General features: G+C 29.6%; 2 protein-coding genes across 3 annotated transcripts; one reads left to right on the plus strand and one right to left on the minus strand.

Annotated features, from left to right (window-relative positions):
- Positions 1-10,447: 10,447 nt before the first annotated feature.
- Positions 10,448-11,292, minus strand: LOC123004850 (mediator of RNA polymerase II transcription subunit 29). Its single transcript, XM_044398337.1, has 4 exons — positions 11,045-11,292; positions 10,931-10,992; positions 10,794-10,878; positions 10,448-10,740 (listed from the first exon to the last, which is right to left on the minus strand). The coding sequence occupies exons 1-4, from the start codon at positions 11,186-11,188 to the stop codon at positions 10,528-10,530; spliced, it is 504 nt and encodes a 167-aa protein (XP_044254272.1). The 5' UTR covers positions 11,189-11,292; the 3' UTR covers positions 10,448-10,527.
- A 406-nt stretch (positions 11,293-11,698) lies between these two features.
- Positions 11,699-13,324, plus strand: LOC123016140 (V-type proton ATPase subunit E). Of its 2 annotated transcripts, XM_044416358.1 has the most exons (5): positions 11,699-11,867; positions 11,985-12,160; positions 12,213-12,381; positions 12,453-12,473; positions 12,738-13,324. In XM_044416358.1, the coding sequence occupies exons 1-5, from the start codon at positions 11,835-11,837 to the stop codon at positions 13,038-13,040; spliced, it is 702 nt and encodes a 233-aa protein (XP_044272293.1). In that variant the 5' UTR covers positions 11,699-11,834; the 3' UTR covers positions 13,041-13,324. The 2 variants fall into 2 exon arrangements, with proteins under 2 accessions (XP_044272293.1, XP_044272301.1); XM_044416366.1 differs by lacking the exon at positions 12,453-12,473 and having other exon boundaries at positions 11,702-11,867.
- The last annotated feature ends 159 nt before the right edge of the window (positions 13,325-13,483 follow it).

Raw genomic sequence — 13,483 nt, forward strand, 5'->3', positions numbered from 1 at the left:
CGACGTAAACTGGCGTATAAAAGGGATGTGCGTCGCGACGACCCTCTTGGTGGCGCATGCGCACGTTGAATATCAATAATATGATTGTCATATAAATGYTGGTGAGTAACCTAATGTAACAGAATAAATTATCTTGTCGCAACTTTACGTATTAGAAATAAGAAAACTTAAATTACAATCTTTCTCTTGTACTAGGGGGTAATCGAAAACGTTCGAAAAAAATTTATTGGGGGTTTGTTTGAGATGCGATAAGTTGAAAAATTGGGCAAAAGTTGTTTTTTGAGGAAAAAATWTGAATGCGGGTCTTGGGATTAATAATTTTCATTAGGGATGAGCAAGCATTTACGTTTCATTTTCTAAGGCTTGCGTTCGGTCTCAATTAAGGATCTTAYGTCAYCTTGGGAATCTAGAAAAGTTGGTGATTGTATCACTAAAGTGTTTCCTTTCTGACCCAATTAGGATCGTTGTAGATTTTAATATTTGAGATATGATACTTGGACTTTGATAATAATTACTCATGAAGTGTTCAAAGTATGGCAATATGAGGGAATATTTGATACTTGTTCAAATTATCGTTGTAATGTAATAAGTATGCAAAACTGYTTTCGAAAACTTGCAAGATAGGATATTAACACTAGAAATACCTATRCCATTTTTGCTTTATTTTTAATAATTATTTTATTATGAAAACTAGCCTGAAAAATGTATCATTTAWACAAGATGTAAATTATTTTTGAGCATTCTATTTAACTGATCTTAAAAAATATTCTTGTTAGAACTAAAATAATTAGGTAAATACATTTATTAAGAGGAAATGCAGTTTATATGGATTTTGTACTTTAATTAAAGTGCACTCGCAACTGCAAATAAGTAATCGATAGAAGTTTTCACTTTACTGATTATTTAGTATGTAAAGTGATACCTTGTTCACTAAAAGTTTTAATGTGAAAACTGACTATGCATTTTCAAGTCAAAATAAACTAACACCAAACTTTGCCAATTGCCAACGAGTGTGCATTATTTAACAAACATAAGAATAGTTTGTGGAAATAATGTCACAATAAACATGTCTATTTTTWTAGACTAAAACGTTAAAAAGGCGGCTTTTACAATCGATACAAAAAGTACATTGCATGTACAACTGTAAAAACAATGGTACATCAGTGTTTATCCCCGGARTAGATTTATCTCTTTTCATGAAATTTTTATCCAATCCAGTGCCAGATCAAAGTGCCGCACTTGCCACAGGTGATCAGAGAAAAATTATTAAAATATACAAAAGATATTTTCTTTCAAAGTCATATTGTTGATAATAACAAAAACTAAAATAATGACATGTTGAGTCTACTTATACACAAAGTATTACCCGAATTTCTCATGCTACCGCCAAGCCCATTTAACAACATATCCTGTTTTTTAGGTATTCCTTGAGTTGGATTTTTTCGTTTTCTTTTTGGAACATCGAGCGTATAATGCAAATTTGGCATGTCATAATATTGATTAATTTTGTAAAAAACTAATCTAAATTTTCCATTATCACTTCCTTTAAGTATAATTTCTTTTAATTACTGTCTTTTGTTTATATTTGCACTATCATAAGTAATATAATAAGAAAGTCAAAACTAGCCTCAACAATAATTATTGATAACATATTTTCTTTTTTTTATGAAATAAAATCTAACGAGAAAATTTTATTCTCGCATTTCACGGTGTTTTTTTTAAATTCTTCAAATTCAGTAAAAGTAGTGAAAGTAAAAATGTTGATTTTTTTAGTTTTTGTGTGATTGTTTTTTAAATGCATTTTTGTCAAAGAAATCGAAATAATTCAAAAACGCTAAAGCGATTAGTAAAACATCAGGATTAAAAGCTACATACAAAAATACAAAAGGTATCGAAATCGATGATTTTTGTTAGGTGGGTACGTATTTTTTTTACTATTCTCACTTTTTTTTCGTTATCAACATACAAAATCTAATTCCCGTAATTTTTTTTAACCTTATGGAACAAGTATAAAAAATACCATAAATGAGCTTAGATGGAGCCCACATAAAAAATTTGAGCAAAAATTATAAATATCTTACAAAACAACAAATCGCGACCTAAAAACCAAAATGTTCCCAGTAACATTTTTATTAATTTTTAAAATAATTTATTATTAAAGTCTATATCCTCTCATGCCAATACGTGAAATCCATCATACGTCATTTATATTAAAATTATCAAAGTTAGAGTTAATGCTTTTTAATTAAGTGCGCTTTACCGTTAATTGTTAGAACCATCAAAAACTTCCAAGTGCTTTTTTAATAGCATCGAAAAACGATATTTTCGATAGTTATAACTGTGGTAGCGTTGATTCTGATGAACAATCTCTGAGTGAATTAGCAAATAAAATAGCGACTATTTAAGTAAGGTAATAAACTTTATTTCGAATTCGTCATTTGGTGTAATTTATAATTCGCGTACAATATTACTGAATAAATTCTGAAAACATTTTTTTTTAATTAGTTCAATATAAAAATTACTGACCTAAATTAGAAACCTGTACAACCACGTAAAAAGCAACCAAAAAAATTGAAGAAATATAATTTTTCAAAATATTCACTACATTCAATTTCAATTTTAAGAATAAGAATCAATGTCAGAATGTTTGTTTATTTCAGAAAACACTTAAAAGATGCTATTCATTCAATTCCAGTTTATTTCAAGAGAAAACATCGGCATTTTTTTACCGAGAAAACAAAATAGCAGATTTATTAGTTAAAAACGAAAGAATAAAGTATAATTTTATTTGTTATTTAATAACAAATAAAAAAATGAATGTAAAGCAAAAACGCAAACTTGTAATAATTTGATCTATTTTGGGCATAACAAAATTTATATCAGAAAAACGGTTTAATTTGATTTGAAAAAATCCATTCTTTATAGTGAACAGTTAATCCATGTTGGCGACTCTTTGCATACATTACGTGAATATATTGCAATTAGCATTTATAGCTTGTACACTCGATGATCCATATTTTAGAATGTTCATTAAAGCGGTGACAAGCTGCGTTCTCTTCCTGGACCAATATATTCATGGAGGTTTCACATGCGTTGGCTAATTCATCAAATACCTACCGCATGAAACCTGGCATAATTCGTTCCGTACATGTTCTGAAATTTTCAAAGCAAACATCAAATCGGATATATTAACATGTATACACCACTGGAATCCTCCATCGCTAGCTAATAAACTTAATAATGAATTATTACAGACAGGATTAGTAAAGTCTGTTTTTTCTTTAAAATGGAAATTACCAAGTCAAAACTTTAGTGAAAAAATTGGTAGCAGCTTGTATCCAGAGCCACAAATGTTGTTTGCTCTTTGTTTTGTCCCTAGAAATTTTGTTAAAAAATTATGGTTATGTTTTCAAATTGARAAGTTGTCAAAATTTTGACTTTTATGAATTKTGWGTGCCTGTTTGCTSTTTGARAGCGCTATAATTGAATAYAGACATCATTACCTAAGGTCTAAAGACAGAATTCAGTGCTAAYAATTTTGAYARAARCACACSCCAAGTAAGTACAATGTTGTGGACAAAAATTGGGTTCTTGCTACAAAAACTTTGAAGAAAAAGAATGCRTATACAGAAAAAAGTTATTTAGCAAAAGATACAAGTAGGTATTATGATGATTGGCAATAAATTTTGTRTTATTTATTGAAATTAACTATGCATTTTATAAATTCTTCTTCAGCTTTAGATTCAAAATTGTTACTTGTTTACTSGTTCATCAAAAACGATACATAAGACACTAATTTAATTGCGTTCTTTCCGAGGTTCTTTCTGATTCATGTTTATTTTGTATTCTTGTCAATTTTTTGCTAAAAATTGAGAATGTTTAGCAAACCTGAATTCTACATTTTAACGGGCCCTTTTTCTAATTTGCTGCTTGCGAACTATTCGTTTCCAAATTTCTAGAAACTGTTGGCGGTACCGAATTTGTTCTTTTTTTGGTGTTTCATCTCTAAATTTTCTTAAACGATTTTTGTGTTGACATCGTTTTCAAATTAATTCCTAAAATCGGAATTGCCAACTTTCTTTATYAAAATTACCATAAATGAATTGACTACACCTTTTTCAAGTGTAATTTAGAAAGCGTAAAATATAYTTCAGAAAACGTTAATTGTATTTTAGATTAGTCAATTGTATTTCAGAGAGTGTTAATTGTAATTCAAAACCGTAAACTAAATTTCAGAAACCATCAGATGTAATTCAGATTAGTTAATTTAACTTCAGAAAGCGTAAATTAAAATTCAGATTAGTCAATTGTAATTCAGAAAGTGTTAGTTGTAATTTAGAGTTTGTCATTTGTAATTGAGAATACGTCAATTGTAATTCAGAATTCGTTATTTTCATTTAAAAATTACATTATCAAAATCTTTTTGAAAATAGAATATCTTATTTATTTTGTAAAATACCAAGTTTATGTAATTCTTTAATTCTGAAAATAAAATAATTCGTGTTTACGTGTAACTTGATTTTGAGATAACAGTAAGTTACTCATCTGAATTACAACTGATTATTTCTGGATTACATGTAACATGGAATTGAATTTATTTACTGTTCTGAATTACATGTAATGGTTTCTGAATTACAATTATTACTTTATGAAATACAATTGACTAATCTGAATTCCAATTTATGCTTTCTGAAATTAAATTAACTAATCTGAATTACATCTCATGGTTTCTGAAACTCATTTTACTCTTCTGAATTACAATTAACATTTTCTGAAAGACAATTGACTAATCTGAATTACATGTGATGGTTTCTGAATTACACTTGAAAAGGGTGTAGTGGTGTCAACGTTAAGACTGTTTGACAATTCCATTAAAAAAAAACAGACTTTAGTAGTTTTTTTATCATTCATTTTGAAAATTTGTTGCTTAACAATCACAGTCGCTTTCATCAATTTCAAGTTCAAATTCATGAACCAAGTGTCATTGTCAAAATCGTTCAAAATTCTGGTATAAATTTTGAAAATGGATTTCGATTTTTGCGATCTTACAAATTATCAACATCCTCCGTGTTTGTTTACACTGTGGTATTTATTTTTGTTTTTTAATTACGCTGGTGAGTACATTGATCGTTTGATGGAAGCTCAGAGAGAACGTCGGGCACGAGAACCGGTTCCTGAACCAGAACCACAACGACCTGAACCTGCACCAGAACCTGTTCAAGAACCTGCTGGGGAGCCTCCTGCCGAACCTGCTGCTGAAGAAACTGAAGAAGACAAGCAGCCAGCAGCTGAAGGTGATACTGGTGAGGGAAGCGAAGAGAAAAAGGATGATGCATGATGAAATACCGTTATCACAAAAATTCAAGTCTAAGATTTTATTAAAAATTATGTTCGTAAAAGTGATTGTAAAAATGACTCTTAATTGTGGTTTTGTCCATTTTTTTTGTGTACCTATGTGTCTCTATGTTTAATATTACAAATTAATTACGTGTTTTATTTATCTACCTGTGAAAAATTTAACCAAAAGCAATGAAACTGCAGTGTGGTTAAATGTTAGTGACTGTTTTATTCTCCTATTGCTCTGACTGGTGGCAATATATGCAGCAAAAACTTTATGTTTTTATTTTATGAAACTTTTCCGTAATATTTTCCTGCGTGTTTTTGTATATTTTCCGGCAGACTGCTTTGATGCGGCATTTATATTCACATTTTATTTCAGTCATCTGACCAAAAGAACTCGTGTTTTTCTGTCACTCCGTGCAAATAAATAAATGAATGGATCATAAGCTTCAGAAATAATACGGTTGGGAAAAGTAATTTAGTTTTTTCTCATTGGCGAAAAATTCCGTCATATGAAACAGTAAATTTTTACGTCTGAAGCAATCACGATCGTGACATAAACATRGAATCTTTGACACTGAACAATTTGAGGAAATTTGATAACTATCGATAAAATTATAGCCTGGGTTATGTTCGATAACTATATTTCTTGTATCGGAAATAGCCTCCCTAGACATTTTTTACACGTTGGCATTTTTGCGGAGCAGCATTTTCGAAGATGTTTTCTAAAATATATTGCATTCGTTAAAGGAACTGAACGTGTGGTATCACACGGTTACATACATTTATCGAAATGATTGATCTTTTGTGCCAGCGGAATAGCAAGTTGAAACATTTTCTTGCAGAAAATGCTCAACTATTTACAATTTGTTTTCAAGTTCGGTATACAGGGTGTTCGGTCCAAGTCGCCCCAGCCGATAACACCTAAACTTACTTTTTTTTTCAAAAACTAAATTTTCGAATTGTACTATCCATCCCTCGTTTTCTTAGTAAATGCATCAATTAAATACTACCAAATTTAGTTTTTCAAATGGAACACCTATGTTTTTTTGCTCGAAACAATAATAATTGGCATGAAAAACACGGTAAACCACTATTTATTACATTTTACTTTACATAATGCACTCAGAAAACAATTTAAATTTTTAAATGTTATTGCAAATTTTGCAACGTAGGCGGATTTTACTTTTCAAGGTATTCATGCAAAAAGCAATATGCTTGAATACCGTTTAATAGTTAGTTTGACAAAGCCTAATTTGTCAATAAATTTTACTGAGATCTTTAATAATGGATGATATTAATTACGACGAATTGGTAGATCAGTTTGAAGTGTTTTTTAAGTGCAATAAAAATAGAGCGGAAGCTGAAAGACAGTATAGAGAAAAATACTCAAATAGAGCTCACCCAAATCGTTGGAAATTTAGTCGAATTGAAAAAAAACTGAGACGAATAGGTTCGCTTTTTAAAAATAAAAAACCTGTGGTTCTTTGTGAAGAACAAGAAAATAGAAATCTGTTCTGTTATCAGTCGAAGAAAATCCAAGAGTTTCCATAAGAGAACTCGCTCATCAACTGACAAATTAGATTTGTCAAACCAACAATTAAACTGTATACAAGCATTTTTTTATTCACACTTTTCCTTTAAAATTAAAAAATCAGGCTACGCGACCAATTTCCTTATAAAATTCTAAGATTTAAGATGTTTTTTGATTGCATTGTGTTACGCAAAATGTAATAAATAGTGTTGGTTTACAGTATTTTTCATGTCAATTATTATTGTTTGGAGGAAAAAAAACATAGGTGTTCCATTTAAAAAACTAAATTTGGTAGCATTTCCGGAAACACCGGATGTACTAAAAAAATTTAATACATTTATTAATAAAGCCAAGAATGAATATTATTACTTAAATATTTACTTTTTGAAAAAAAGAAGTAAGTTTAGGTGTTATCAGCCGGGGCGACTTGGACCGAACACCCTGTATACGTCGATACGAGTACCTGATCATTATTTGAAGTGTTACAAGTATCAAAATGTCAGCTTTTTGGAAAATGTATATGTAAGAAATAAATATATAATCGAGAATTTGAGAAGACATTTTCTCATTGCACGCCTGTAGATATAATATTGTCAGAATATAATTTTCTGATTAATTGCGATTCTATTGTTCCAAAGCTCAGATTTACAGCTTCGGGAATAGAATAACCAAAGCATATTTGGTTTGTTAGGAGATATGTTGCCTTAGGAAACACTGTACGTAGAGGTATAGAAAATATGTCTTGTGCTATTATTTACTGCATGCATTCTGTATTCAGAATGCTTCGTATTTCATATTAATGTTAATAATAAGAGAAATTATCKGCAAGTTGTGAAACCATTGTGTTTTTTCAGTTTAATGAAATATGAAATGAAATATTTCGAATAGTTTGTTTGATTGGAAATTYTGTGTCATATGTTTGTTTATCGGTAACTGAATTCAAAATAAAATATGTAGGCTTTCAAACAATAATTTGTAATTTGTTTCTACAAGCAAGCTTTTTAAAATCTTATGATTGTAGATAACTTGTGTATTTAAGTGTAAGTGTAGTGTTCTGGTAAAGTCTATTATTGATACTTCATTATTAAATATTTTAAAATTTAAATACGTAAGTCATAGATACTAAACTACTAAACTGAAAAGACTTCCAAGTGTTTAAAAAAAAATACAACACAATTTAATGTTTTTTTTTTTATTGAAATACTCTACAAAACATTTCATATAATTGCAATCAATAATGCATAATCCAGTGCAAACTCGATTAAAAATATTAAATAATGGTATAGTTTTCTGAAGTTTGTACATTTCTCAAATAAATAGCAATAATTAATGTCAAAATTCATTGTTAGTTAGAGAATATTAAGACAATTTACTGAAAAATTAAAGATATTAATTACTTACTCCGTGCAGTCATGACGAGTCTGATACTTTTTTAAAACTTCATTAAAATTTTAAGACAATTTATTGTTTCTGCTTATAACAGTATCAAATCGTGTGACATTCAACTTGCAAAAATCCTTTAAGTACTTAATTCAATAAAACATTACTTTAAAGTAACAACTAAGCAATATTCATAAAAAATTAACAAAAATAATACACGTTTAAATTTAAAATATGTTTTTTATGTTAATGTGACTACCCTATGTTATATCAAGCCTTATTGATCCGAGTATCCAGATCTCAGAATATCATTTCTGAATCCGATAAAAAGCTATAAGTCGATTGTTCACTAGAATTTTTCAAGAATCCTTAAAGATTTTGTTCAAGATTCTGCCACTGCCAGTACATAATTCATATTATTTTAACGTTACTGATGTTTTTAAAATCTAAGACGAAAAAAAAAGTGTTCTTGCAGATAAATATAATGGAGCCTTCCAGAAAACTATGTGATAATAAAAAAGAAATTAAACCATCATAAATTAAAAAAATAAAGAAAAATAAAACTATTAAATGGACAACGAAAATATTAAATAATTGGCAATTTCTTCAAAGATGGGGATACAAGTTGCTAAAATTTTATTTATAGGAAACCAATAAGTCTTTTTTCAAAAAAAATGTGAGGAAAATGATCTAATGACTAGGTGATAAATGTTGAAATATCAACAGCTTTTTTACTTTATGTTATTATGTAATCGCAAAAAGTATTATTTGTATTATAATAATCATTTACATATTACTCTTAGGAAGAATTATTGTAGACCACTGAGAAAGATATTTTGATTTCTCTCAATACAGGGTGTTTCCGATCTTGAGATTAAAATTTAAATGAGAAAATATTTACGGAGAAGAAAACTAATACGCTATACCTATAAAACAAAAATCCACGTTGTGAAAAAAAAAATTCATTTTATATTATTTGTGTAAGAACTATACTAACAATGGCCATGAGTATCAGTATCATTACCTTGTATTTCATCGTAAATCACGACAACCAATTTATTATTTTAATATTTGCGATCCATGTCCATAAATTTGTAAAAAAAATAAGAAAAACGAATCAAACCTATTGGAAACCATTTCGCTATTCTTAAACAGCAGATCTTCAAATTTTGATAAAAACTACTACATGTATAGCTGGAGACAATTTAACTGATTTCGAGAAAACATCAGTAATTTTTTAGTAAGTAATAATAAGAATAATTAGACCCACAAGTTTGTAACGCTAGAGATTTGTTTGCAAAACAAAAACAGCCCATATTTTCGACACTTGATCAGAATATGTTGAAAAGAAATTTTAATAAAAATAAATTATAACGTTGTTTTTGCGTTAATGATTGTGAGGGCATAATATAGGTCTGTCGATTAATATGGCAATTAACACTGATAAAACTTTATTTTTATTGATTTTCATTTCTTAATTTACCAATATTACAACAGTTTTACTTTAACTTTGTTTCTAAAAAAGGGCCATAAACATATAAATAAATACATTACAAATAAATGACATTAATAATAAGTACATTTCATGAATTAAACAAAAACATTGTGAAATAACAATTAACTTTTTACACGATGTTTTGCTGCTATTCTGTCAGTTCTAATTTTATTTCCCTTATCTTCCTCGAGGTCATTATCTTTGTTTAAAATTTTGGTTTAAAGCTAGGTAAGTGCCAAAAGAAGTAATAATTTATCTCACACATACAGTTCTAAAATATTTTAAGAAAATGACTAAAAATATTACAAGGACTTTAAGAGATTAACATGGTGCATATCACCCGAGGAAAATTACTGGGAATAAGTCTGAGATTGTTAAATAGATGGTTTATTAAAAATAAAGACGTTTTTAAATGTTTCTGATTTTACTATGTGAATATGTTTATAGTTTTATATAGATGTATATACTGATTTTATAGCCTTATAGTGAATACATTTACATCCTGGAGGATGTTGCAGTTTTTCAGTTACAATTACTCGAAATTCTTGCTGTTGTATTTAAGAGAAATTTATCGTGTGCTACCAATCGCTAGATATTTTACCATTGTTTCCATAAAAACTTCTAAAATCCTGTTTTGCCTTGTCTATATACCTGAAAAAATTGGAGCGTTTGGAGAAAGATCAAAATAATACCCTTTTCTTAATGCCAAATGGCCTTTATGACAAAATTTGAATTACACAAAAAAATAATTTACAGAAAATTAAAATTGCTGAAAACGTCAATCAGAAGGAGAAATATTTTGAGCCGCCGCAATTAATGTATCATGAATTTCTTTCGCATACGCTACTTGAGCACTAGCAGTGGCCAAAAACTGAGGATATGACAACATATTTTCGTTAATTCCAATATTTTCACTTCTATGAGGAATCACAGGTACATGCAAATATCGATTGCTACTTTCTAATTGACCAATGCATTTAACTGAAGTTTTCTGAAATATAAAAATCCATAAATGAGAAAAGAAACACAAAATCTAACCCTCACCAGATGTAACTCAATTTGATCACATATCGAATAGAATTCTTCCAGATTTTTATCAAAGCGTGGTATCGGAACATCAACTCCTTTCCTAACAAAACAACAATGCCATTATTACAAAATTAAAAGCAATAAAAACTTACAAAGAACCTGCATCCACTTGACTGTTTTGGTTTAAAGTTTGTGCCGCAGTCTTAATAGTATTCTAAAAAAAATAATTACAGGTAAAACTATCAATTTACATACAAAAAACTCACAGAAAGTGACTCTCTTAAAGGCCCAATCAAAGTTTTAATTTTAGAAATGTTATCCAGTGGTTGAAGGGGTTGTTGCTGTTGCTGTTGTTGTTGTGGCTGTTGCGGATTTGGCTGGGGAATCATTCCCATTCCCACTACGTTCATGGCTGTAGTTAAATAAATTATTTCAATAAGTTTTCAATAATAATTTATTGACAGTGACAGAACTGACAGATGCAAAAATTTAGGTTATATTAAAAATTGTCAACAACGTCAGTACAGATCTCTGCTTATGGCTCAACATTATTCCATTATCGCACACAATAATGAAAATAATTTTAAATAGGTTAATAATATAAGAGCTTCTATCAGTTGTAAAAAAATATTATTATTTTTAAATAATTTATTAATTGTGATTTTATTAAATAATTAACTTTGTCAATACAGATCTCTGCGTATGGTTCAACGATATTCCACTAGGTAGCACACTATGGCACACATAAAACGATCAAAAGAAGAACATTTTATATAATTAATTTTAAACAAGTTAATACTATAAAAAACTCATTTAACTATAAAAAAGTGCTAAATTTTTTAGCGGCACAAGTTTATTACTAATCTTTACTGAGTTTGTAAAATTTTAAAATTGATTAAACAGTTGCGACTTTGACTATCATAAGGTCAAAATCATATGATCAATCAGTCTGTCACACTTTTGAAGACAAGTTTTATAATAAAGGCGTTGTCGGACTTGTCCTTTGAATTAAAAGAATTTGATTAATTTTAAAAGTGTTGAAAATAATCTACAACAATGGCACTAAGCGATGTCGACGTACAAAAACAAGTAAGTAAACAAAAACGAATCTAAAAAACCACACATTCTCAATACAAGAATTTATTCTTATACAAATTAAATAAATAATGCTTATTATTTATATTATATTGGCAATTATCCGTATAGATCAAGCATATGATGGCTTTCATCGAGCAAGAAGCCAATGAAAAAGCCGAAGAAATTGATGCGAAAGCTGAGGAGGAGTTCAACATTGAGAAAGGGCGTCTCGTCCAGCAACAACGTTTGAAGATCATGGAATATTACGAGAAGAAGGAAAAACAGGTCGAATTGCAGAAGAAAATGTACGTAAATCACGTTTTTGGGATTGTTTTCATGTCATGTGATCTATTGCAGTCAATCATCCAACATGTTAAACCAAGCCCGTTTGAAAGTATTGAAAGTGCGTGAAGACCACGTCCATAACGTCCTAGATGATGCTCGCAAACGTCTTGGCGAAATTACCAATGACCAAGCCAGATATTCACAGCTTTTGGAGTCCCTCATCCTCCAAAGTCTCTATCAGGTATTGATCTTAACCTAAGACAAGGGAATGTCTTTCAAGTTTTATTTCATCCTTCTTTTATTATTTTTTAGTACTTGGGAATCAGTGATGAGGTATCACTTTATTATATTTTTCTTTTGTCTAGCATTGACAATTTTAGTGTGTCTCTCATAATTCTGTCCTAGTTTTACTACTCTAGTTTAATTTTCTAGCAAGGTCGAGTAACCCAGAGTGAAGCCTGGATGTAGGACGACTGTTAACTTATCTACAATTTATTTAGTTTAGTCTTAGACAACAAAATAGCTCATAATTTAGTATTAGAATCTAAAATATCATGTCAGTAGTGGGTGCATTTCTTAACATATTTCTTTTTTTAGTTGTTTGAAAACAATATAGTGATCAAAGTCAGGCAACAGGATAGGAGTTTGATTCAGGGCATCCTCCCGGTAGTCTCGACAAAATACAGGGATGCTACTGGAAAAGACGTTCATCTTAAAATCGACGATGAGAGTCACTTGCCATCTGAGACCACTGGAGGAGTGGTTTTGTATGCGCAAAAGGGAAAAATTAAGATTGACAACACCTTGGAGGCTCGTTTGGATCTAATCGCACAGCAGCTTGTGCCAGAAATTCGTACGGCCTTGTTTGGACGTAACGTTAACCGTAAATTCACTGATTAAATCGTCAAGACAATTTTTCATTTCATTAAAAATAACATTTTTACTGTAATTCCAAGCATTATTTAAATGCACCACCCCATAATGTAAAATAAAATTGTTGCTTACTGTACCAATGTTGTATATTAAATTATTTAGGATTGTATCAAGAAGTATTCCATTTTTTGTGTAGTTGCAATTGTAGCTATTCAAGGTCGTGGTGGTTGGTAACGTCATGTAATAAAATTGTACAACCCCATTTGTAAATAGATGGTTTTATGTTGAAACAATACATGCTACAAATTACAGTGAGTTTTTATTTGTTACACCTGAGTGAAAATTTTGTAGATTAAATTTTGTTTTTAACACAGTTTGAATGGGGATCTCCAGCTCTGTAGATAGATAGATCTACAGGTCTGTAGATATAACCACAGGTCTGTAGATAGATCTACAGGTCTGTAGATAGA

The sequence above is a fragment of the Tribolium madens genome, unplaced genomic scaffold (assembly GCF_015345945.1).
Source record: "Tribolium madens isolate multiple individuals breed KSU strain unplaced genomic scaffold, Tmad_KSU_1.1 Scaffold_11;HRSCAF=98;Tcas5.2_LG3b, whole genome shotgun sequence".
Lineage (NCBI taxonomy): Eukaryota > Metazoa > Arthropoda > Insecta > Coleoptera > Tenebrionidae > Tribolium > Tribolium madens.

What these genes read in the sequence shown, in the direction of transcription:
- LOC123004850 (XM_044398337.1), bottom strand. Translation starts at nt 11,188, where the DNA reads ATGAACGTAGTGGGAATGGGAATGATTCCCCAGCCAAATCCGCAACAG. An exon ending in CAAGTGGATGCAGGTTCTTT is followed by an intron (nt 10,879 to 10,930) that starts GTAAGTTTTTAT and finishes TTGTTTTGTTAG; the next exon opens with GAAAGGAGTTGATGTTCCGA. An exon ending in ATCAAATTGAGTTACATCTG is followed by an intron (nt 10,741 to 10,793) that starts GTGAGGGTTAGA and finishes TTTATATTTCAG; the next exon opens with AAAACTTCAGTTAAATGCAT.
- LOC123016140 (XM_044416358.1), top strand. Translation starts at nt 11,835, where the DNA reads ATGGCACTAAGCGATGTCGACGTACAAAAACAA. An exon ending in GTCGAATTGCAGAAGAAAAT is followed by an intron (nt 12,161 to 12,212) that starts GTACGTAAATCA and finishes GATCTATTGCAG; the next exon opens with TCAATCATCCAACATGTTAA. An exon ending in TCCTCCAAAGTCTCTATCAG is followed by an intron (nt 12,382 to 12,452) that starts GTATTGATCTTA and finishes ATTATTTTTTAG; the next exon opens with TACTTGGGAATCAGTGATGA.